Source organism: Amblyomma mixtum, chromosome 8, assembly GCF_055824585.1.
Source record: "Amblyomma mixtum isolate Tamu chromosome 8, ASM5582458v1, whole genome shotgun sequence".
Classification (NCBI taxonomy): domain Eukaryota; kingdom Metazoa; phylum Arthropoda; class Arachnida; order Ixodida; family Ixodidae; genus Amblyomma; species Amblyomma mixtum.
Window position 1 is genome coordinate 55,120,017 of NC_143019.1, and position 26,705 is coordinate 55,146,721.

The 26,705-nt window shown below is 47.2% G+C and overlaps 1 protein-coding gene across 1 annotated transcript in view; it reads right to left on the minus strand.

The window, feature by feature from the left end:
• The window catches only part of LOC149332480 (neprilysin-2-like), a 38,250-nt gene that overhangs the window by 5,653 nt on the left and 5,892 nt on the right, over positions 1-26,705 (minus strand). The window contains exons 4-11 of the mRNA XM_089555774.1: positions 25,603-25,781; positions 23,339-23,479; positions 16,750-16,923; positions 13,131-13,287; positions 10,280-10,378; positions 6,574-6,885; positions 3,920-4,117; positions 1,513-1,742 (exon numbers count right to left, since the gene is read on the minus strand). Of these exons, the coding sequence (XP_089411900.1) occupies positions 1,513-1,742; positions 3,920-4,117; positions 6,574-6,885; positions 10,280-10,378; positions 13,131-13,287; positions 16,750-16,923; positions 23,339-23,479; positions 25,603-25,781 (1,490 nt within the window). The remainder of the gene's footprint in view (positions 1-1,512; positions 1,743-3,919; positions 4,118-6,573; positions 6,886-10,279; positions 10,379-13,130; positions 13,288-16,749; positions 16,924-23,338; positions 23,480-25,602; positions 25,782-26,705) is intronic.

A 26,705-nucleotide genomic window follows, 5' to 3' on the forward strand; every position in this document is an offset into this window, starting at 1 on the left:
ACAGTCTTCAGATAAGCTGCCCCTCTGCTATCCAATCAAAGGGCCATCAACCTAAAAAAAAACAAAAAAAAATCTAGAATGATTACGCCCTTTGAACTTCGCCATCAACATGTCGCTCTGCATTTTAACGCGAGAGAATTATATCGGTATGTGCACGTCATCAAAGCGTCAACAAATTTCGTCCATATGTTCATGTCGTTCTATAAAGGTCGAATTAAAAAAAAAAGTTCGATTGCATTAGGCAGTGGATGAAAAAAATCTCGCTGATATTCAAATTTGGTTCATGCGGAGCAATTAATTAAACGGCAAAAACATACTTAGACATCGTAATAGCCATTAGGACGTCGATATAGCACTTGGACGTCAGAATAGCCGTGGCGTCGATATATTATGTGGACGTGTTGCTTTCGCGTTGCGCCAATGCGGGTAGCCGCAGTAATCTCAAAACAGAAGTTCTAAAGATATAAAAAACTAAAACAAAAGAACGAGAATAACATATAAATAAAAACCACAAAACTAGAAAACAAAAATAAATCGAAAACAAAAGAAATACAGGGAGAAAAAACAGGACAGTGAAACGCTCTCGCATCTCCACTCTTAAGAAGGCAAGTGCAACACTAAGTTTTCATCCTATAGGCCTATATAAGTATCTTCTGCCCACAGTGAGACAAGCAAAAAAACACAACAAACGCGAAAATCACCCTAAAGCACAATCACCCACTATCCCTTCGCGTGCACCGTGATGCAACCGTCAATTACACTTCCAAAAAACTGCGCACAAACAAAACCACGACAACCTTAACGGTCACGCTGATATCACGCCAAAGACCCATATCGCCTGCTCGCCTTAAGAAAACCGGCCAAAAGGTTATCTCCCTATCAAGCAATCAAGCAAGGCCACAGATGGTGATGCCACACAGGAATCTGAGTCTTTCTTGATTAGGTAAGCCTCCACCATCTCCCTGCATACCTGATCGCTATGTTTGAACAAGACGCTGCTCCTGTTCAAATGAGGGTAGCATTTTTCGCAACCCTTGCAATGCACGGCGAGATTGGAGGAAGCCGCGCCCTTCAACGACCTACGATGCTCCGCCATCCGCTCGTTTACACAACAACCCGTCTGGCCGATGTACTTTTTTCCGCACGAGAGCGGCACTTCGTAAACAACTCCAGTGTTACACTCTATGAACCTAGTTGTGCTTGTCTCACCGTGGGCAGAAGATACTTATATAGGCCTCTTCATGTGAATAAAAATTCAGTTGATAGTCTGCACCCGTGTCGTGCCTTCTCGTTCTGTGTCTTCGTTTTTTGCGTAGTTTTCAGTATGAATTCCTACCAACTAGCCCAGTTTACCGTTCAGTCTGCACCCGTGTCGTGCCTTCTCGTTCTGTGTCTTCGTTTTTTGCGCAGTTTTCAGTATGAATTCCTACCAACTAGCCCAGTTTACCGTTCTTATTAAGCCTATAAGATCGCGATGCCACATACAAGCCCACGAGCGAGCGACAAGAATACCTGTCCAAGACCGCCATAGTTGACAGCCGCCGGAGCATCGGGGACGAACACCGGGGGCCGCAGCATGTTGCCGTAGATGTAGACTGCTGGTCGGTTTGGCTCGTAGTAGGCATTGCCCTTGATTATGTCCCAGTCTACTTGGTAGCCCTTTCGGAAGTGCCGCAACGTCATCAGACGCCGCGAGGCCAGAAAAGGAGCGGTGAAGTTCTCGCCCACGTCTGGGAACTCCACTGCGCGAATCAAGGCCACAAAAGTACCAATAGTTAACGCAAACATTCGTTTTCGGGTGGAATTTTTTCGTTGCAATGAGTATGACACCAAGAGCGGGAATGATTCGCCGGTTAAGTAGATGAAAATGAGTCGTTTTCTTTTTTGACAAAATGAAATGGAACAGAAACTATCTCACGAATCGGTGGACACCTCAACCGCAACATGTTAGTGCATGTTGATGTTGTTGCGATTGTAGGAAGGATGAAAGGGAAAGTGCACGGGCCTGCCCACTGGCTCGAGCTGAGCTAAAATCGCTACCACGTGCAGACAGAGGAGAGTTCAAAGATGTGTGAGGAAAGATTGAAAGAACAGACACGCGTCACAGCAACCCCTTCGTCGCTTCGGCGTCGTCGCCGAAGCGACGATGCCGGTTGTAATAGATATACCCCTCCCCCCCCCATCCCATGGTCTAGCGCATGTTAAACATCCTCAGGTGGTCGAAATCGTTCCTGAGACCTCCACCACGGTATCACTTCTTTCTTCTTTTCTTCTTTCATTCCCTCCTTTAACCCTTCACTTACGGCGCGGTTCCGGTGCCCACCTAGATATGTCAGACAGTTACTGCGCCATTTCCTTGAAGCTCCTACCCGGTGTGACGCAGCTGAGGAGTGACAGGTGAAGATGATTACTTTTCACTCTTGGTCAGCAGTGCATGCGAAGTGCATCAATGTCTTATCACCCACTATAATAACAACTGATTACAGAAGCAGTGTTGACCTCACGTCGCCCAAAAATTCGTTCTTCGGTTTCGCTCCCCAGGAACGAAAACTAATCACCGTCGCCTATCGGTCCACATTCTTGTCGGACGGAGCTCCATAGGCAACAGCTACGTCACATAAGAGAGGAGCTTCATGCCGAGTGCCGCGGTCTCAGATAAATAGACGGATTGGGCTGAAATTTCAGACGCGCATATATCAGGATGCATGTGCTTTGCGAAGATTGTACAAAATAGAATAATCGTTAAGTGCCACTATCTCTAAGTTTTCAATATAAACGTGCATGCTAATTGTTGCGAATAAAAAGTTAATTATTGCATTTAGTTAATTGCTGACATTACGATGATGATTATCCTCACAGCTTGCGTCCGCCTGGCCGTATACACAATGCACGAAAGCAACTTTTGCGTAGTACTCTTTGTGTTATGAAGATCCCGAATGTAATTTGAACACCCAGATACCCAACAATTCTGAACAAAAGCATTTTTGAACGGGAACGAGTTTATGAACGCTATTTTTTCATTTATTGGAAGACTTCACTCTAACATTCGATATAACTAAAGGTCTCCCGTCGACAGGCTTTAATTTTTTCCCTCTTAACGTTTTTGCCCTCGTCAAACGCGTTCCCTTTTATGGCAGTCTTTAAAGGTGCACTGAAGAGGAACCTGAACTCGTATTTTTACCGCTGGAACTCGATCTACACGTTCCGAGGGTTCTTAGAAACTGCGAATGATTGCCCTGTGCGGCCGATTTCCCTAATTTAAATCCAGTTAAACGTCCTGGCGCCACCCCCCCCCCCCTTTTTTTTTTTAATTCCCCGCAGGCGGTGGGTGGAGTCGACCAACATTTCAACCAGTCCCGTGGCGACTTGCCGCTCTGCTACTGGCGGAGTGATACGTAGTGATCGGTGAGAGCAGAGCGTCCACGCGTATTTTTATTTCCATGGGCCTAATTTGAAGCTATGTACCTTCTGACTAGGTCTATTTGTTCACGGAAACCTAAGAAACAAAATAAAAGCGAAAGCAAAGACACCACGCAACTGCCTGATGTGAAAGGCACTCCATACGTTGGTTGACTCCTCCCACCGTCTACGGAGAATTAAAAAAAAAAAGCCGGAGCCGGACGTTAATCCGATTTAAATTACGCAAATCGGCCGCACAGGGAAATAATTGGAATTTCTAAGAATTCTCGGAACGTGTAGATTGAGTTCCCGCGGCAGAAAGACGAGTTCAGATTCCTCTTCAGTGCACTTCAACCGCTGGATACGAGTGATATGAGTACTCTAAAAGAAGGATTTTGCTACTCATTAAGAATTGCCTGACAAAAATACCTTACAATATTTAAATATTCAAAAATTTTCTCCAAGAATGTTGGACATGTTTTGAGCCGATGCAAGCAAATGATGTAAGGTTGATACTCACGGAAAAAGTTTTCGAGCATGGCCACACTGGATACATCGTCCGGGTAGCCAATAACAAGGGTCAGCGCCTTAATTTTGGAGGTCATCAAGCACCATAGGGCGCCCCGGATCCACCTTGTTTTCCATATCTTTCTCAATAGGGTCCGTTTAATATTCCTCCCCAGTCGTTTGGCTTCGGCCATCGCTGGCGGCGGGACCACTAAGGAACAGCACGTCCATTGGAGAAGGATAGGTTCGGCGTCAGGTGACGAGCCACCGGAAAACAAAACGCGAAGCAAAGTCATTTCTGTACTCCACTCAAAACACTAATCAGACTAAACGAAAGTAAAAAGGGAGTAACTTGTCCTCTAGCACACTTCCTTTGAAAGAAAGGAGTGCGGGAGAGGACAGATTGCTCCTTTTTTACTCCTTTACATTAAGAGAGTGTGCTGTCAATTATCGAGTGTTTGTTAACTACGCAGTTAAGTGTAACCGCCGGCAACTGTTGTGACTGACTTCGCGGTCGTTGAGACTTCTAAGCTTGCGAGTTGCCGTACCTAACAATGCCGGTTATAAAAGCATTTTTCAACGGGAAGCAATTTTGTAACCAAAGCTATATTGGCCACGAACTTGCGATTTCGCTGCGGCGGTGCTCCGAGAAGGCACAGAGACCGACCTTGAGCCGTTGCCTAGCAACCGCCGCAGCCGGCGGACGTCGCGCGCTCGCCGCGCCATCTGGCATGACGTCACACCGCGCGCCTCGCCGCGGAGCCGCCGCTGCCGTTTGGTATGACGTCACACCGCTTGCCTCGTCGTTGCGCTCGCCTCCGCTCGCTTCGCCAGCTTGTGTCGCATGCCTGCTTTGGCTACGTATATCCGGGCATAGCAGAGTTATGCCACTGCCATTTTTTAAACGCAGCTTCTTCATATATTGTAAGATATTATTCTAATAATCAATATATCCTCAAATCTCCGCTCGACAGGCCTGCATTTGTTCGCTGTTAACGTTTGTGCTATCATAAGAAGCGTTCCCCATCGGTTTTGTATTGTAGTAATAACTGATCGATGCGAGCGATGGAAAGCCATAAAAGAAGGATTTTGCTGCATATTAGAAGAATAGACCCTTACCTTCAGAATTTCCATACCGGTACTTTACACTTTTGCAATATTGAAAATTTTTCTACAAAAATGTTGACATGTTCGTATGAGTTGTGAGCGGGGATGAATCAAGGTGCAATCCGCCCAACTCTAGCCTGCCGCCTGCCGGGTATAGCTGTTGGCAGGAATGTACGAATAATCTTAACACGCATCAGCTGGTTGATAATCCTGCCTCCCGCGTAATCCTGCCTCGCGTACTGTATACGGGATAACCCACGCTGGAAAGCTTTTTCTTTAATGAGTCAAATAATAGCGTATGGCGCATACATGCGGCATTTCTTCAATATTTTTCACCGCACCTAAAAGCGTATCCGCCTTTCCGCTGCGCAAAAAAAATTGTAGACCCCTCGCTCGCGTAGAGCAACACTTAGGCTCAACGGTGCACATTACTGTGCCGATTGTCATGGCCACCGACGTTTGCACTGCATGCCGTGAAGTGGGATGTATGTTGGAAGAATGATCGTTGAAAGACGAACCGAACTTTCGTAAGCTCTTACACTGTAAAAATGGTTTGCCCTCTAAAGAAGTAAAATGTGAGTAAACAGCCGTCTAGCCCTCTACTTTTTAGGTACAGGTTGTGGCGTTCAATCACTCAATCAAATGACCAAGCAGGCTTTCGTAAAAGACACTCGACATTACAGCGTATTCACACTATCAATGAGGTTATAGAGAAATGTGAAGAATGTAACCAGCTACTATATACAGCCTTCATAAATTACGAGAAACAAATTTCACTCAATCAAAATCTGAGCAGTCATGAAGGCATTGCGCTATCAGGGTGTAGAGAATGACCGATGTCACGGTGGTAAAAGTAGATGGAGAAAACGAAGACGCCAAGAACAAAAACTAGAATAAATTAAAAAGAAATCAATGTGTGGTCAAGGAGCAACGCCGACCGTTCACGTATTTCATTGTCACCCAAGTAAGGGCCATTCAGATTTTTTTTTTGTTGTTCCAGTTTCAACAGTTGTCATTGAGAGACAGCTGTCCTCTCGGTGGTTTTCTTAGTGGCTTGCGAGTTTCGCATTGGGATAATATAATCCAGGCGAACATATCACACGATAAGCGTGCGTCAGAAAATTTCCAGGGGGATAACACCGAATTGGCAAGCCCCCTGGTAGAAACGAAAGCCGTGTAAACATAAGGAATAGAATGTTCCCAAAACAGCAATACGCTCATTGTATCCGCAAAGCGTACTGTCGAGCTGTCATAATAAATGAAGATAGAATCCTTTATAAAAATGGTCTATAGACAGTCTATAGACTTAGAGACTGTTGCCTTCCTATAGATATTTCTTTTTTTCTGTTCATAGTCCACAGACTGTCTATAGACAAAAGTCTACAGCCAAAAGTCTAAAATGCGTACAGCCATAAATCTATAGATTGACTGCCTATATCATTTGTACCGCCTACAGACTGTTCTCTAGGATTTCTGTATAGATAGCCTATAGACTTTATAAACAGAAGTCTAAGGAGAGTCTACAGACTGTCTAAAAGAATTTTGTAAGGGATTACAAACCAGTGTTGAACCAACGATGGGCTGCGGCGAGAGGCATCATGTTGAAGACCCTTTTGAAACACGAGTAAGGTATGCGGTCTTGCCGCCTGCGATAGGCGCTCTGGACGTCCGCGGCCATTATGCTGCCGCTGGCCAACGGGAGAATCCGGTGAACCAAGCTCCAAGACATGATCAGCCGGGCGTCGTCGCGTGGCGTCTGGTTCTTGTCCAGCAGGAACACCAAGACTCCCGTCACATTGTTCAACACCTTAATGTGACTCGAGGCATTGTACGTGTCGGACGTGGCCTGTGCGAATAGCCGCGCCCAGTCCTCTGGAGAAGAAGACGAGGCGTTGAAAGGCTTGAGTTTTGAACCGGAGTACGAGAACGTTTTGCGATCATTGCGTTCGCTATGGAGGACAACGCAGCGAGTTATGGAAAGCAAAATGATAGGTGTGACGTGAAGGGACCCGGCAGCGGGCAGACAAACGCGGGTTAACGACATCCTATTCGAAATTAAGCGGAAGAAAATGGCTTGGGCAGGGCATGTAACGCGAAAGCAAGATAACCGTTGGTCCTTAAGGGTAACCGAGTGCATTCCAAGAGAAGGCAAGCGTAGCAGGGGGCGCCAGAAAGTTAGGTGGGCGGATGAGATTAAGAGTTTGTGGGGATACGGTGGCTGCAACTGGCAAAGAAAAGGTTAATTGGAGAGGCATGGGAGAGGCCTTTGCCCTGCAGTGGGTGTAGTCAGGCTGATGATGATGATGATGACGATGATGATCTTTCCTAATCTCTGATACCTGCTGACATCGCTTCTAATATAGAATATATTTTCTCTCGGTGTACATTGAACATGCATAATGTAGAGGGTCAACCGTGGTGTGCCTTTCTCAAGTGGTCAAGGTAGTGCTTAGCTCGTTAAAGTTTCTAAGAAGGTTTTATCTGCTTCGATGCTGTTTCTGCAGAAATATCCCTTAAATAACGAGCAAGCATCAAGTCAAATTATAATCAGCTTACATATTAATACACTCTAAGAAAAAAACCGGCCCAGGGGAGAGTAAAGACATCTTTAGTCCACAAAACGGCTCGTTACTTCCTAAATTTGCACACGACACTCTTCTTTCCAGAAATGCGCGCCGTGCGCAGTCTGCGGAGTAGTGACCATTAAAGAAATAAAAAAAGCAGGAACAGATTAAAGATGCAGAGGAAAATGTTTAGAGGGAGAATGCTGTGAACTACATTACGTCAGTTATATATACGAGGCGCGTCATAGCCTTAGTTGCTTTTACGCCATTAAACTCCATATAACTATTAATGCGGAAGTGGTACTGAACCTTCAGGCACCAGACACTTCGTGTCTGTATAAACACCAGCGGAATGTCCGCCGAAACGCCGCGCACAGTGACGTTCTCTCCCGTCTTACACAGTCTAGGATTGTCATGTTCATTCGGGGGAACAGTCTGAACACGAATACGCCCATATGGGAGTAAAAAGGAGAGTAAGCTGTCCTCTAGCGGACACTCTTTAATAAAAGGAAGTGCGCTGGAGGACAGTTTACTCCTCATTTACTCCTTCCTGTTTAGAGCGTAGATAAACTGAGTTTTGTATAGGCTGCCGTGTAGACATGAACCGCCCCTGATCTCTAAGATGAACAAGACACTCGTACACGGATTTGACGAGTCAGTGCAAGGTAGTGAAACCAAAAATTTGCTTTTACTTTGTTCAACAAGTTCGCTATGTCGTGGGTCACCATGGGTTACGTAGCGTACGCAAGGTGCGCGGCTGCAAATAGTGAGTCACACGGTGAAACCAAAGGATAGCTTAGTAAGTTTTAAAGATCCAGCAGAAAGCGCACATTAAAGGTCGCTGCTACCATCAGCTCCTGGTTTTGAGAAGTTAGCATCGCCTGTGGCTCACTGGAAGGTCGCATCGCAACGAATGAAATTTAAGGGCTGCCCACCGGTAGGCCACGATGCACAGGGATTAAGTCTTCTGAGCTCTGCTGCCGCATTGGTGGCCTTTAGTAAACATACACGACGCAGAAAGAACGTATGGAAAATGGCGATTCAACAAGGGGAAGCTTTGGGCCAGTTGATCTGATATGTTGGAGAGGAGACCGCTCGTCCTGTCGTCTTCTCGTTCGTAAGTCTCGTCCAAGTTCGCGGTTATTCCTCCTCTCCAAAAATGACGAGATCGAAAATATGGGTCGACAGCCTAAATGACGTTAGAAGCCTAAAGGCTGTGGTGGCTTTTTTTCTTCGCACTTGTTCTTGCGTCAAGCTGTTAACCGTTTTTTCTTCGTACGAGATGTGGAGGATTCTTTTCTAAGTATACCGTTCGTCAGATACGCTTGGCACGAGCTTTTTCGATGTTTTCTGTAGCAACTGTTTGTCACGGACTGGTTTATAGCGTGTGGTTACTTCTGGGAAATTGTCCGAGCGACCTACTCTTATGTACAGATGGAGTATTTAGCCAGTGTCACCTCAAAACGGCTTTACAGAGATCTTGTTGACGTAGCCTTCCTCTTCTTATATACTCTTTTGGACCCGGATAACGTTAACTGAAACGTGTAAAGCGAATGCCGGTACAGCCTGCTCGGGAAAATTTCAACTGAAAGTGGAGGTTCTGCTCGTGAAAAGATGGGTGCCGGAAAAATAAGTTTTTGGACTATGGGATGTCAGTAGTTTTTTGTGCCGTAACCCAGAAACTGTTAAAAATGCATTTATACATTACTGGATTGGTGTTTTCTTTCCGGACGTTGCAGAAAGATTTCCCTTTAGATACTCATACAATTTGCTTTTTCGCAGTTAATAATGATGATGGTCTTCCGTGTGATATGCAAACATTTGGTTTAAGCAACATGTGGAAACACCATATCACTGTTCGCCATGCTGATGTCATGTCAGAGATGTTCGGGAGTATTTCTGCAATTCTCTAAGATATAGGTTGTAAAAACTCAGTGTACTTGAGTGTTAAGTGTACTGGCTGTAATAACAAGCGGGCTATTTGCGGTAGAGAGAGAGGGCAGAAAGATGGATGTCTTGACAACACAAAACTAAATTACCAAGAGCTGAAGTGGAGAGCCTCAGTGTGCTTAGGTAAAGTTTCGGCTAGAGATCTTTTTGTTCACTAATCCTAAGCACTATTTACTTAACACTTAATCCCCCTAATCCTTTGTTCCGTATGTGGTTGCGAAGTAGGTGTCGGTGGCTTGGTCGAGTTCAGCCACGAAACTAACCTTATGTTGCGCAAACACTTTTCACTGACTACGACAGGTGGGCGAATCTTCTCCACAGCCAACCATAGCGTTCTTAATAGCATATATAGCCATTAACGCACTATACTTTTTAATTGATTTTCGCATACTGGATATCCTTTGCATTCGCAAAGGTAAAAAAAAATGTACGTTGAAAGCCGACGGTGCAGAACTACAGGCAGAAGAATTAAACCACATAACACATCAGCGCTAACGTGCCAATGGGCACTGAAGATCTATCGGACATCCTGCGGACGTCCTGAACGTCCGCAGTACGTCCATAGGAGTTTTAATGTTCATTGGTGTCTTACATTCATCACCGGGCAGCGCTTTATAAAGTCCTCTAAAGTCAATGAAATGACGACCCAAAATAATGCGAGGTATCAGTGAGGTGTCTCCCGCGCCACTAGATCCAAAGAAGGCCCATAACCTGCCCACAAAGCATGCAGAGGATTAAGTTACGTAACGTACCTTCATCGTAGTAACCTTTCGCCATACTTCCGAACTCGCTCAGACGTAAAGTTTTGGCCCACCAGCTGCCCTTCCAGATCGCTGCTATAAGATTTTTCACTGATGAAAAAAAAAAGAAAGCAGTAATATATATAAATCAGCTTTGCGCCTGCAGATGGAATGCTGCAGTATCAACGTACAGAAGAATTCTTAACACTGCAGACCCCATCGACCACAAACCGTATTCAATTCAATTCAATTTATTCACCAGACCTTTTTCGATGGTTTTCAGAATAAAAGCAGCTAACGCAGCTTGACGGTAGCCCAGGGAACCAATACAAGGAAATGCGTACAGCACGCGACAACTAATTTAAAACCATCAGTGTACTATAAAGCATATTATAACAATAAATGGTAAAAACGCAAAGCGTAGAACAGAGGCAATGATATAGTACAAAAGTAATGAAATCCCTAGCTGTACAGAGAAAAAAAAATGAACATACCACAAAAGATGACACGTTTTCAAAGAACGAAGCAAACAAGTAGGACACCGAGATAAAAAGCACAGCGCGAAACGCTTGGGCACGTAAGGCTGTTGAACGCACATTTTTTTTAAAACATTGCGCGGCGCCCGTTCCGCTCTGCGTGCGCGTCAGCTGCTGTATAGGTTAATGCAATGCGAAAAAAGAAATTGCAGGTGACACTTAAGCTCCGCCTTAAGGGTATGACGCGATAGCGTATCGGGTTCATTCCCATATATGCAGAAGGTTAAGCAATGCGCCACTGCCCTGCGATGGCAGGTGCTGCCATCGGTGGGCCTTGTGCGTCCCAGGTTGCTCTTCGCAAGCTAATGATTGATTTAACTTCCACCTGCCATGGTGGGCAGTTTAATCACTCTCCGGTGGCCAGGTTAAGACGACGCTGCAAAGTCATGTGACCTAACTGGCCCACCTGCCTTCCAGGTTGCTCTCTGGGGACCACCTGCCAGAGTCATGCTGGTGATTTTTCGCTCACTACGCCGACAACGCCGACGCCGCATTTTCTTTGCAACGGGGCCTCTAACGCTATCGCGTTAATACATCGCCCCTGGTCACTGAGAATTGATCTTTGTTTTCTTAGACAGTATATGAAAAGTAAGTATGAGCGGGAGTCAGCGGGTGAAGTTTCACACATAGAAAGACGGTGGAGACCGATGTGGTTTCAGCTACGGCCAGGGACGGACCCAAGAAAGCACATTTCCTAAGGCTGGGAATTCGCCAGGCGGTTTTCGTTCACATGTGAAACGAAAAGATCATGACGAACGTCCACACTGAGCTTAGAAACGTTTTTGTAACGTTTGATTCATTTCCCGAGGGGACGCCAGGTTATTTATAACTAGCAATGAATATTATTTGAAATGCTCCCCACTGAGTGCTGCAGGATAGGCGCGAACAGGCGAAACCCTCTGTTGCAAGCTGCCAATGCGGCGAGATTGAGTATTTATCTCAAGGTTGCCTCGTTCGTATAGCAATCGTAAACCATTAAAAAAAATGGCTGTGGATTAGCCCTGGTTAAATCTGGAATGACGCGAGAGCTGGAGTGGTTCCCTCTTCCCCTCTCCATTCCCCCAACTCGGCACGGCGCATGCGCACAGCTGTTGCAGCTCGGTTCCAGCCCACGTGACCAACCACGTGACCAACGGCGCTGCCACGCAGCTCAAGGGGTGCCACGCTGAAGGCTCGAAGAGCTAGCGCAGTGTAGCTATCGCTACAAAACAAGTTTCGTAGCGGCTACATGACCTGCGCGCATGCGCAGTGAGGGTAGTGAAATATATTTATTTTATTGTGCAGAATTTCCTGGGTCATCCACAGCAATAGTGGTGCAGTTACACGTTCCATGAAACTGGCTCATTGTGAAGCGCCTAATCCCCAATTCACCGCAGAAAAAATCGCTTCATTCCACGCAACTGATGGTTTTATGTGCCGTGATTGTGAGTTTGGTGGTGGTGGTGAAAAACATTTATAATGCAATAAATATTTACAGAGAGGTGATTGGGGTAGGCCCTATTGGCCCTTTCCCCTAACAATACTAGGTGGAGCCCCTATTCCGGGGCCCCATTGGCAAGCAACGCCGCCCGCGTCCGGTGAACCAAGGCCTTTTGGGTCTTTAGGTCCTGACAGCCGAGCAGGGCCGCCTCCCAGTCCTCTCTGGTGGGGATGGTCTCTGCATTGAGGCCGTTGCTTTGGATGCGCGAATGTGTGTCCACTGACCCAAGGAGCCAGTTATGCGCCTTTCCTTTCTTCAAAATCAACGGTCTAAACCTTCGGCTGTTTTTGGCCAACGGAAAGGCGCGTGAATGCCTCACTTTGTAGGTGGACGCCAACGCCTACTCACAGCGCGACTGAGGCGTCCACTGACCCAGTGAGCCGGTTACACTTGCTACCAGAAGGTTCACACGCAAAGGAACACACCACCAAAACCAGGGGAGTGCGGCAAGAGGTGCTTTCGCACTAAAATCTACGGAGAAGCAACCTAGGTAGGCCACCAGGGTCACGTGACCTTATGATGTCATCACGACCTGTTCACCGGATTGTCAGCTAACTAACCACCGTGGCACTTGCTCGGGAAAAGTAACCTGTGTCACAAAAGCCCCACCGGTAGCAGCACCTGCCATCGCAGGGCAGTGACGCATCGCGTAACCGCTGCACCACTGCTCAAGGAAGTGGTATGAGGACTCCCAGGGATCTATCAATATAATGTCTACGATGAGCAATTCCGCATATATTGGCATCAACACATCAAAACTATAACGTTATTGCAGTTTCGGAGCAGCTCAAGTGACCCCTCCAATTATTTTTTTCTCCGCTGCAGAGCACCAAGAGAGTGTACTTACTGGTCACCTCCATGTTGACGATGCGCTCGGCGAGCGCTGAAGAGTCAATGTTCGGATCATAAGCCTGAAGGTAACTCCGGTAGAATTCCAGCAGCTTCGGGCGAGGTTTCTTGTGCTGGTTGTTCATCCAATTCTCATCTTCCTTGTTTATCCACGCCTGCCAAACGAACATTGCGTCATTAACGATCTTCCCTATATCCGGTACAAATATTTAGTTTTATCCGGCTATCTCCTTTTTTTGATGCCAACGTATACAGCGCAAGAAGACAAATCGGTTGACACCACTTCGAATGTCCTGCGTTAATTAGTTTGGCCGTAATGGACGTTTGAAGTTTAAGGAAGTCACGGTTTGGGGAACCGAATGACGTCGGTGCGATTCCCTATGGCACGCTACGCTTTGAGTCACAAGTAGTGTTATGCTCCGTAACGCGCTGAACCGTTTGATGCCACTCAGAACATTCCACGCCAATTAGGTGCTCCACAGTCTTTGTACCAATGGTACCACCCACTGGTCCGACTTGAACGCCTCACATTGGCATATTTATGAGGGAACGAAAATGTAGTAGTATGTGCGGGATGCAGCGCTATTGCTATGCGACCGATTGTGTCCCGAGATATATTGTGTAATGCAACTTGATTGTCATCTGATGGTAGTATGTTTTTTTTGTCACGTGGTATGTATCCACTGCTGCTGTGACAGATGCCTGGTGGTCGCCATTTTAGACGAATGACGTGTTTCATACTGGCTACGCGGCGGCCTTGCAGAGCGAACCCCAATCCACCCGGATGTGCCCGGAGGCGGATGCTCAAACCACTAGCCTACCACTGCGGTCCAGCCGAGTTTCCACAGGAAGACAATTCTTTTGGGGCTTAAACTGTTCTGAACTCATATGTCTAAATATCGGCTAAGCCAAATGTAATATTCTCTATTGAACACTGCAACTAGATCGAAGGAAACGTTTACGCCATGTTGCATTAAGTGTGACTTCTAAAAGGCGCATAGTTTCTAATGAATGTCAGTTTAAGCAGGCTTAATGATCGCGGCTACCTTTAAATACCTCTCGTCGTTCCAAATGGGGAAGATTTGAAGTAGCGGTACCACTGTAATTTGATTAGCTCTCATCAAAATAAAATTTGACTAGACAGCGACGACTACTGTTATGTATATGTAGAAAATGGGCCTATTCACTACAGCGAACTTCTGTCGTAAGGAGGCATTGCTGTAGGCAGACATGCATTATTACATACAAGCTGTGCACTTGCCCTAATTGCTCTAAAGTGAGCGAATAGAAAGGATATTTATAAAAGATACATTAGGTCGAGCTCGTGCAGCCCATTTTTTGTCCCTCTAAAAATAAAAAAATAGCCTGGTGTTCAATACACCGCAAGACCTCTGAGTCGGTACATTATACTGATTCCTTCTAGAATCGATTCAATTTTTTTTTATTCCCCCCCCCCCCTTCGCCATTGGCACAGGCGACGCCATACCCTAGACTTCAGCTAATAATCAGGAGCTGTCGTGGGGCGTGGCGCCTCTTCAGCCAATGAGGAACAGCTGGAAATTCAACAAAGGCATGGCATTGGTTTGAGAATATATTATACCGCCGTTGTTTCTAGAGGTCATAATTACTTTGGCCAATAAGTCCCTGAATCAGTGCACAGCAAAGGGAATAATTTGTTTATTGCATTTAAGTTGGAATTGAAGTTCTCTCTTTATGCAGTTGGTAGAGAGTCTGCCCCAGACTGCTAGTGATCCTGGATTCGAACCCCGGACCAGGAGTGGTTTTTCTTCAACTGTGAAGTTGCTGACAAAACATTATGGTTTTCCTTTGTGAAAGTAAGAATCATGAACTCGTAGAGGTATGAGGAAAGAAAAAGAGGGTCCCTCCCAGGTCCCCTGTTCCCTGTGAGTGCTGGATGGAAGTGGGACACCTTCATTTGTAGTTATAATCCTTTAAAGAGTCATTATAGGCTCTAATGCCTAAAGACTCTACAATTCGAAATGTTCTTCACATTAGGGGTTCAAATACACTAGCCTAAAGAACTTTTTGTTCCAACTAGCCGAATTCATGCCACTGGTTAGCGTTATAACGGTAGTCAATACGAATGAAATTATTTACCCCGACTGTCTTGGGTTTGTCGCCGTTTTACGTTAGTGCAGGTGTCCCAAACGGGTATTGGTAAGCTTTCTTTTAAGACCTCGGAGTATGTGTCTTACCCATGTTACTCTGTTCTCATTTCCCTAGCTACTTCACTCTCGGTGTCGAGAACTGCGGTAACTACTTTTTCACACAGATGTATTCCCTTATCACTGCCAAACAGCTCGCTGCCAATTATAAACGGGTCTTTCCTTCCCAGACTCTTACTTACTTACCTTATCTTATCTCACCTTATTAAATTTTAGACCAATGATTCTGCTGGGATGAAGACGACATACATGGTCTGTTCTGAAAGTAGTAGGACTGGTTTTTTCCTGGGCGAACGGGCGGACGAGAGGTGGTTTGCGCGTGCAGGATCGTTGAAGGGGGATATTGGGAATGCTGTGGAAAATCGGCAGTCGGCTCTCGGCCGTTAAAAAGAGGAGGTCGCTTGTACTGTGAACCCCTGTCGAAACGTCTCGTCACGCAGAATCGTCGAGCGTTTACTGCATCAGCGATACGGAATCAGATTTTGAGTAAATCTTGGTAAAACGGGCAAAGAGACTCACAACATGATTAAGGAGGCCTACGGTGACGCTTCTATGGGTAGATCAGGTGCTTTCGATAGGCACAAGCTTTTCCGAGAAGGTAAGGAAAGAGTGGAGGAAGACGACCGCTTCAGACGCCCTTCGACCAGCAAGACCAACGAAAATGTGTAGCGAGGGAAACATTTACTTAACAGTGATCTATCAGAATGATTGCTGATGACTTGAGCATTCCTCAAACCCAAGTTTTTGGGATCGTGACAGAAAACTTACCCATGAGGAAAGCGTGCGCGAAGTTGGTGCCGGGAGTGTTGTCAGAGGAGGAAAAGGCCAATCGGTAGGATCTTCTTCGTCATCTGAATGAGGACCCCGATTTTTTGTCCCGCACAAGGCGGCAACGCTGTCTCAGCCCCCCTACAGCCTCGACTTGGCCCTGCCAGAGTTTTTTCTATTCCCGAGAATAAAATCGACGCTCGAGGGGAAACATCAGGGATCGGTAGAGGTGGTTCAACAGGCCGTGACGAGGGAGCTAAACAGCATTCCGGTCCAGGCGTTCCTGGAGGCGTACGAAAATTGTAAAACTCATTAGCAGCAGTGAGTAGGTGCGGAAGGGTGCTACCTTGAAAAATTGTAATCGTTTGTACTATTCTCTTGAATAAATTTTGTTTAAAAAAATGAGTCCTACTACTTTCAGAACAGACCATGTACGTTACCTCGAAGCAACAGTGTATAAATCCAGTTCTCCTTTGCCCTGGCTTTCTGCCTTGCCTTTAGCATCCCTCTATACAGTTGGCAACCCTTGCACTGATATTTCCAGCGACCAGCCCTCTATAAAGAACGCTGTATTAAATTCGGCGCAAGGTAAAACAATGCGCCCTGTGTAATTGAAACGTGAGGTCCTGCTTCGTTTGCATCGAATATAGGACTGGTACGTACGCCCATTAATTTTCCGTAACTGACATCCCAGAACAGGTCGAACTTCACGAAGGTGGGGAATCCGTATACGCAACTCAGGTAAACCAGCCGATGCGGGATGTTGTAGGCCGGGTCGGGGTCAATGTTCGATAAGTCGAGCCTAAGATGGGAGAGGAATTCCTTGACCGGTTCAAGCTGCGTGTGAATGAGAACGAAAAGCACGCATTAATTAAATCGTTGAGAAGGGTAATATCTCTTAATCCCCGTGTTAATGAGCTCAAGCACGCAGAAAACTGTTCAAAAGATTATATATATATATATATATATATATATATATATATATATATATATATATATATAGCACAATAAGGTAAACGTACTTGGTTGCTAGTTTAAAATAAGATGCAAAATTGAGAAACGCTTCGTTTATTGGGAGTCGACGTTTCGGACAGAGCCTGTCCTTTTTCAAGACTCGAAAAAGGACAGGCTCTGTCCGAAACGTCGACTCCCAATAAACGAAGCGTTTCTCAATTTTGCATCATATATATATATATATATATATATATCTTTGCTTATGAACACATTTTCTTTCTTTGCCCTGAAGCCTTTTTTTTCAGCTGTCTTCAGCGCCACCGACGGCCACATGCCTCGACCTCTTTGTTGTCAACGTTAGCGGCTTAAAGTGATGACAGAGCGGATTGTGTATTGACAGAGCGGAGTGTGTATTGGAGCCAAAATTGCGCCAATTCTTAGCAGCATTTTTCTCAGTTATGTTGACAGAGCAATAGAAAGTGACTTAAATGGAAAGTGCATTAGAATTTTTCGGTATGTGGATGACTTCCTGGTTCTAGTTAGGTCTTTGGGTACTGAGTGTGTGTCTGAGGTACTTGATGTTTTTTCACAGCATGGGTCCGGACTGCGGTTTACGCATGAGATCCCTCAAAGGAACGCCTTGCAGTTCCTAGATCTGAGCTTGTCCTTCTTGCCGAACCATGTATGCTGGCGATATGCTCCCAGGAGTGAAAAGCCTCTTGTTAATTACGCGTCTTTCCATTCCAAGCTTGTGAAATTCGGTATTGTGACAGGATGTATTGGTATGGCCGTCAAAAAATCTTGTATGCATCAAATTGTCGTGTCCGGTCGCTGTGTTGAATGCAGCGAAAGACGCACACGGTACTTTTAGACTTCGTTTATTTAAAGCCGATGAGGGTGCGACCAGCGTCGACCGAGGCAGGAGCCGAACTGGCCGCCCGAAGAAAGGAGGGAGTGGAGAAGCGTCCACGGCAGGGAGTGGCTTCCCAGAACAGGAGGAGGGTGCGGGGGCGCACAGTGGGGGGGCATCCGGCGACAGCGTGCGACGAGGGGCAAGCGGTCGTTAGGAGGAGGATTGAGTGGTCGTTAGGAGGAGGATGCGAACTGTCGTTAGGAGGGGAATGCGAGTGGTCGTTAGGAGGGGGCGCACACACACAAAAGCAATAAGGGGACACAACACTTCCTTCCCCCTTAGAAAGTTGCCTGGTATCGTGCAGGGGGTCGGCGCTCACGCGTGGAGGCGCGCTGGCTTTGTGCGCTCGGGGGAGAAACACTTGTAGGCTGGCTGTTGTTCGCTGTGTCTCCTAGGTCTGTCCTGGGCGAAGTCTCTTCTTCCGGGAAGAGGTGCCAGGCTATGTGGGAAGATGGTGCACGTGTTCTCTCCGCTGGCGGACAGCTCTCAGACGGCGTCGTAAATCTACGCAGCTGGTTGAGATGTCGGCGTGCTACTGTGCCATGTATGTTGACGAGCCAAGAGCGCAGGCCTATGCGTCTGACAATTGTAGCTTCCTCCCAGCGTGGCTTTTTCAGAAACTGTCGGGCGAGGACGCGCTGCCCCTCATTAAGCGTGCCGCAGCGCGGAATTGCTTTTTCTTCCCGGAACGTCTCTGCCTTTGGCTCGGGGAGGATGGCTGTGAGCTGGGTTCGCATTTCACGCTCGAACATCATTTTCGAGGGGGTCTCGCCTGTTGTGCTCTGAACCGTCGTGTGCTGCTTGAAGAGAAAGCGCGCAAGGCGGCGCTGCAGCGAGCCTGTCTGATCTCTTTCAAGGGCGCGTTTTAGCTCGGCTACGTAGCGCTCGGCTTGTCCGTTTGTCGCTGGGTGGTAGGGGGCCGATGTAACTGATGAGATCCCGTTGTCGCGATAAAACTTGAGGATTTCCGCAGACACAAACGGTGTTCCGTTGTCCGACACTACCTTGCGCGGCAGGCCGAACGTTGCAAATAGTGATCGGAGGTTGTCAATGACTGCTGCCGAAGTCGTCTGTCCCATTTGCCTTATCTCAAGCCACTTTGTGTAGGCATCTACGACCACAAGGAAAGTGCAGCCCTCAATTGGTCCTGCAAAATCAATGTGCAGTGTGTGCCATGGTGTGTCTGGCTTTTCCCATTCTGGGACAGGAGCTTTCGGCGGGGCGCTCCGGCTGCTCTGGCAAGGCTTGCATTCTCGCACCACTGTTTCGATGTCGTTGTCAATGCCAGGCCACCACATGTAGCTTCTGGCACACTTTTTCATTGCAACGATGCCCCGATGTCCGGCGTGGATGAGAGACATAGCTTGTGCGCGTAGTTCTCTCGGCATCACAGCTCGGGACCCAAATATGATGCAGCCGCGATGGGTGCTCAACTCTGTAGCTCGCCTGCGGTAAGCGTCGAAGTTGTCCCCTTTGAGTTTATGCACGTTGCCTTGTTGAACAGCTGTGTAAACTAGCCGGAGAGCTGCGCACTTCTGCGTAGATGCTGCAACTGTGCCTGCTGTAAGCGGAGGTTCTGGCAGTGCTTCGAACATCAGAACGCCTCCTGGTGGAAATGGTTCGTCAACAGTTGCGTCTAGTGGCAGACGGCTTAGCGCATCGGCGTTTTGATGTTTACCGCATATCATCACGCCTAGTGGAGAAAACCAGTTTCTCCCTAAAAGGCTTGATCCTGTGCCCTTCACAACAAGCAGAGGTAGCGTATGGGTCTGGCCGTTGTAGTTAACCTGCACGTTGGCAGAGCCCAATAGTGGCAGATTCTGTCCTGACCACGTTCGCAGGTGCGTGTCGTCTTGTTGCAGGGCGGGTGCGTCAGATGGCCATGAAGTTCGGAACGTGTCCTCACTGATCAGAGTACAGGCTGCGCCGGAGTCCACCTCGAACTTAATCAGCTGGTGATGTACGCTTACTTCTGTAAAAATCTTCGGTCGCGTGCCGAGATTCATGGTGTTCAGGTCGTACAACACAGATGGTGTTGCTGATGTTGTTCCATGGAGATCAGATAGCGGCGTATTCTCTGAGGCGTTGACGCTGTGATTAGGCTGGGAAGGTGACTTTATCTTGGCAAGTCTCCGTTTCGTAATGCATGCTCTTTCGATATGCCCTCGCTTGTGGCAAAAATTACACGTGGCTGACTGGAATCGACATCCCTGGGGGTTGTGTTGGTCGTCACACCGCCAGCAGCGTTGTGCCTTTTTGACCGATTTTACAACAACAGAAGGCTTGCGCACCTGGTTGCTTGTCTGGTGTACCGGCTCGGTGTTCCGGCGAATCCCTCTCTGCTGGTGACCGGCGCTCTCCGCTCGAACGGCGATGTCGTAAGCTTTGCTGAATGTGAGGTCCTTCTCAGCGAACAGGCGCTGCTGCAGTGACTCGTCACTCAGTCCGCACACAAATCTGTCGCGTAACATCACGTCCAAGGGAAGCATGGTGGTGTTAGCAGAAGAAGCTGCGTCTCCCTCCTGCCCGGTAGCTGTTGTCGACAGCGTTCCAAAATTGCAGTCGGCAGCGAGCTTCTTGAGCGCGGCTACGTAGGCGCTCACAGTTTCTCCTCCCAGTTGATCTCGTCGTTGGAAGCGAGCCCGGCTGTAGACCTCGGATGGCCTTGGGTCGTAGTGCTTTTGCAGCGCTTTTACGATGTCGTCGTAAGACACTGCCGCTGGTGTGCTTGGCTGAATAAGGGCGCAGACAGTATCGTAGGTCTGCTCCCCGCACAGCGTCAGCAGGTTGGCCCTCTTCAAGGCTGGGTCTGTGATGTTGTTAGCTTCAAAGTAGAATTGAAGGCGTCCAACCCACGATGACCACGATGAGCCGTTGAATTCTGGTATCTGATTGGGAAACCCTCGCGTAGCCATGGCTTGTCAATAGCGTTGCGTAGCGCGGGTCGAATCCACTTTCTCGTCGCCACTGTCGTGTCCGGTCGCTGTGTTGAATGCAGCGAAAGACGCACACGGTACTTTTAGACTTCGTTTATTTAAAGCCGATGAGGGTGCGACCAGCGTCGACCGAGGCAGGAGCCGAACTGGCCGCCCGAAGAAAGGAGGGAGTGGAGAAGCGTCCACGGCAGGGAGTGGCTTCCCAGAACAGGAGGAGGGTGCGGGGGCGCACCGTGGGGGGGCATCCGGCGACAGCGTGCGACGAGGGGCAAGCGGTCGTTAGGAGGAGGATTGAGTGGTCGTTAGGAGGAGGATGCGAACTGTCGTTAGGAGGGGAATGCGAGTGGTCGTTAGGAGGGGGCGCACACACACAAAAGCAATAAGGGGACACAACACAAATGTCTGCTAGTCTTGCAGTCCAAGCCCAGAGATGTAGGGAGGCTGGGTACCCTGATTCCGTACTACTGGCTGGTGCAGACAAGGTTCTTAGAACACTGAAATGTTCGGGTCAGCCTAAAGAAAATGCTGAGGGGAAGAAAATAGTTGTCATGCCTTATGTGCACGCGTTGTCACATCGTTTTAAAAGGGTAGGGGCCAAGTATGGCGTGAGGGTGGTTTTTTCTGCTCCTAATAAACTGGGTAGGTTAGGAGCAGCAGTTCAGAGAAAGCAGGAAGGTGCCAAACGTATGTCTGTCTGCAAAGTTAACCATGTGAACAAGTTCGTTAATTGCAAGATGGGGATAGTTTACCAGATTCCATTATCATGTGGTCGCACTTACATAGGCCAGACAGGCCGATGCATTAATGTTAGGCTTATGGAGCATGCCAATTCGTTGCAAAAAAAGATACTAACTTGTCAAGTCATTGCAGTGTATGTAAATGCGTGCCGTTCTTTGACGATACAGAATTGTTATTTTTTCATACTGACAAGACTACAAGAGAAGTCGCAGAAGCATTCCATATCACTAGAAAATCAAAAGGTTGCGTTAGCAATACTTCTTTAGCTTTGTCAAAGAAAGAAATGACATTGCTGCACAAAGGGTAGCTTGAAGGCAGGTACAACACGTGTGACCATCGTGGCTTGTTGATTGTATCTCCACATTGATGTATGACTGTGCGCACGTGTGCCCGTTTTTGTATGTATATATTGAAATTTCTTCCTTCCAATAAATTCAGTTGTAAGTTCAGCGCCGTGTTTGTCTTCTCCTCTTCTCGTCCTGTCGTTTAGCGCTGTTTATATGTACTTTCGCCATGGAACACCAACTCGCCCAATCTTCCGTTCTTCTACGGATCAGGAAGTTCGACAACATGCTACAAAAAACGAAAGTATTTTGCTGTCCTCCTGCCCGATGTCTGTCGTCGCGAGAGAGCCAGTTCTGCAGTAATGACAGGTGACTAAGAAACATAAATGAAATGCTGTTCCTACGACAAGGATTTGGATTTGTACAGCGGGGGCACGGATGCTTGCATTACAAGGAACGAGCTAATAGATAATTTTAGCATAGCGAGTACCACTACGCCTACCGCTTGCCGCCTACCGAGCCCTACCACTGCGCATGTGCAAATTGCTCTCATGGCGCTAAATGGCGCCACGTTCCCGTCAACAGCTACCAATCAGCGCGTGCGCGGCAGTGCAGCACAGTTCGCGCTAGAGGCAGTGGTGCGCGCTAATAGTATCTAATAATAGCTAACGCTCCAAGAGATGGAAAGAGCTTGCCTCAATATTAAGGCGAAAGCCTTTAATGGCTCATACTGTCGTCCGTTATCAAAGTGTGTCTCACGCGTTTAACTCGGGAACTAAAAAAGACAGATACTTTAACAAAACTTCGTGCTGGGCTAGTTGGTGGGACATAGTTGAAACTTGGTTCAGCGCAAAAGACGTACACAAAGAAAGGAACCGAGGAACCTTTCTTTGTGTACGTCTTTTGCGCTGAATCAAGTTTCGACTAAAAAAAACAGAAGAAAACCAATGGTTGCTTCAGATAGAGGATGAAAAAATGAACCTAGAAGCCAAGTTTTATGTCTGTAGATTAATTAATTAATAGTAGGCAAAAACGTTCAAATTGCGTCGAAATAGCGCGGACGTCGATACAGCCACGGGAACGGTGTGATGTCACATCCATCGGAAGTCGTCACGGCTTAGGCAAAATTTTCACAGAACGGTCGGAAAAACGTCGGATTTGTGTCAAATTAGATGAAACAATGTGTAAATAAGCGTAATTAACCATTAAGATCCCCGAAAGAGGTATAATTTTGGTATAGATATAGCCACGGGAAAGGTGTGACGTCACATATACCGGAAGTCGGCACAGCACAGTGTAATCGGCTTTCGCCTCTCAACACTTTAGTTGCCAGTTGCCTCGCAATTTTTAAAATTTGCGATACCTCTTGGTACAACACAGAGGAAAGACCGATGCAATTAATTTCGCACACAAAGAGATGCCTTTACCTCGGTTCGGCTGGTGTTGGATGTGAGGCTGATGCATGCTTTGTACAAACCGGCCGCCTTCTCCGAGGCTCTCTGGAATCTGGGAGGGATGGGCATGGTGTCCAGAGCCTCCCTGATCCCCGCTTCTGCCCGGCTCGCAAGCTGATGGAAAATTGACAAGAGCAGCAATCAGGGGAAGCGATGCTTAAGCTTGGTTACATAAAGATCCCAGCAAACAAAAAACCTCTCAGAGACGTCTAGCTAGACGTCTCTGAGAGGTTTTTGGTTTGCTGGGATAAGCGCTCGATATGTAAAGGCGGTTCGCTGTGATAGGTGTATGGTTAGGGTTAGACGTACAGCTTGGTTTGGCACGTCTACTCACCTAATCTCGCCTCGAATGAAACGGTCTGTAGTATGAATAGTCAGTTGACTCGTGGTTTTTTAAGCGTTGGCTTGAATATCTATACATGGGAGTTTTATTGAATGTTATAGCGCTGTCCGATGGGGCGCGAAGCAAGGTTTGCAATGCCCTCTGACGGTTATGAGCAGCATCCTTATATTTACGAACACTACGAGTAGATGCTTGAATCCAGCTCTTTTAAAACGCCCATTAGGTATGCAGCATACTTCGATTGCGTTCTCTATGAGCAGTGTGCCTTTCTGCGCGGTTGGCGCTTGGGATTGTAGCTGATGCTGTTTTTTTTTCTTCGCCCAAGACAACCAGCTGACGAGCAGTTCATCGAAGCGACAGAGGAAACTCATCACAAGTATCAGAAACAGCTGTTGGACAAATGAAAGCAATTTGGTGCGCGTACGACGAAGACCTTGCGTACGACGAAGACATTGCGCGGACAGCAGCAAGGCCATTTAAATATCAGCGTTTGGCCTTCCGAGCGTCAGTAATTACTGAAAGCCAGAATTCACTTCTGTTGTGCGTTCTCGTTCCTAAGAAGTTCATCAACACTAAAGACGATTTTCAAGCAAACTGCACGCTGACGGGCCTTCAGATTTTTAAAACAGGGCTGAGGACAGAACTTTCTATTCAGTGACAGTCTGCCACGACAGAACAGTGAAACGCTTTCACTAGACTGTTCTGATCGTAGACACTTAGCGCTGCTGAGAACTCTGCACTAGCAGTTGAAGGCGCAACGGGTGGGACCACCTTTCCAGAATCTGTTTACACAGTCTATAGATTAATCGTAGACTTTATCGAACAAGTCTAGAAACTTTCTACAGACCGCGAAAATCCGACAGACAGTCTATTAATAATCTATAGAGTCCTGGTCATACACTTTTATTACTTGTTTGTATCGACTATGAATACACAACAGAAAATATCTATAGGAAGTCAAAGGAGTGCATAAGAAGTCTATGTATAGGAAGTCTGTAGACCACTTTTAGATGTGTGGTAGCCATCCTTTCGTATCGTTCGATCCTCCACCGTCTCTGGATGGTGGCTCAAAAATGTGCCACCACGTTCGTGTCTACTGCATCTAAATAACTTGCGGGAATGTAAGAAATCATGAGCGCGGCCAAAAAGAATGAATGCAGCATGAAGCGCGCCGAGAGCATCGGCAACTGCAAAACCTCCGTCGTATAGCGCTCTCTTGTTGTGGATGCTATAACGGACAAAGGGCACGTTGCATAAATGACAAATTCCGGTGTCCCTGCGTAGCAGTGGAAGACCTGGCAATGGCAATCACCGTCAATCCCTCATCAATCATCATTAAGCACTGGGAATCATCGTCACCGGTGGCTGAGGCTCCACGCCATAGTTTTATAACACGCGCGACTTGAAAACGTTCTACGCCAAGTGCATCAGAGGACCACCTGTCTCGAAATTGAAAAAAAAAATGGTTGTGGTTTAGCTCTGGTTAACCCTACTTGAATTGCGAAAGCAATTGAGCGCGTTGTCTCTTCCTCACTTCGTTCTTTCGTTGTTCTCTCTCTTTCGCGCTCTCCATAACGACTAGAATCCGCTGAGGCGAAGCGCATATATACAAGTATATATGCACCCCCCGCGAGACGACACCTCCTCTCCCTCTACCCCAGCGGAGCACATCTGGTGCAGCGAGCGGCGACGGCAGCGGCGTCGACGGCGGCGCCATTTGTTGGAGCGCGGCTGCGGCGTTGCTAGGCAACGGCGGCTCAAGGTCGTTCGTGGACCACGGCATACGGCTGAAGTGCGACCACGCGACGAGCCGAGCTGGCTGACGTAGTGTTGCTTCCGCAACAAAAGGATTAGGCGGGTATTTGCAGTCGCCGGGTGCGAACAATGAACTCACCTTGGAAAGGACGCTACCGGCCCCCGAGAATCTACCGCAAACGAAGGTGTAGAAGTCGTCGCATGGTGCAACGCTTCGGTTGAGTGACCTATTGTAGAAATCCGCGACGACCTCAAAGCCACCCGGACGGGGCGTAGGCGTACTTCCTTGCGTGGACGTAGTCGTCGCCCTGGTCACGACTGAAGACACAAGGACAAGGAGCTTTAGGTTAGTAGGCAACTATCGCGCGGCTTCGTACACTTTATCTTTGACTCTCAATGCACTCGTATGAGTATAAACGCGCTCTGTAGAACACTTGGCACCATGCGGCAACAGATATTTCTTGCACTACTCAACCTCTGCTGTTTTTATACAGGGTGTTTCACCTAAGATTTTATACATTATTTAAAAACAGGCTTTTTGGGTTAGAAGTGCGCTTACTTCGGATAGCACTGTCAGCGGCGAAGCACGTCAGAATACAGCTAAGAAGTGCTAACTAGCAGGCTGGTTAACTATTCTATATTAGTCAATCAGTCTGCTAGTTGGCACGCCTTAGCTGTATACTGGTGAACTGCACCGCTGACAATGCTGCGCCCAAAATAACGCTCTTTTAACTCACAAACGTATTTTTAAAAATTGTGTAAAGTCTTATGTGAAACGTCCTGCAATCTATCGATAGCTGGCTTTCCGCGCCCTACAAATTAAGGCCGCATCAGCGATCTCGGTTCATTTAGCATATGCAGGCTATGCAAGAGCAAGTGCCGACTTTAAGGCAAATTCGCACTTCATTTTCAGGCAACTGAATCGAACTTTCAACATTTCCTTCCTAGTGCAACCAACACTGGAGTACCCCTAAAGCGTTGAATACTGGTTCACTTTTTCGGGCACAGCAGCTAAAGGCCTTGCTAATAACACTTGTCGAATAATCGTCAGTGAAGTGCGAAACAAACATAACGTAACCATACTGGTTAAACAACTTATTGTAATGATAACGCCTCATGTAATGGGCTGCCAATCGTTGGTACCAGAATTTTTTTTTTGTTCACATCGGTTAGAATCCGAATTTTAGCTCAAGGTATAGTGTTTTACAGCCTTCCAAAGTATCTCGCTTCGAAAAGTCTTAG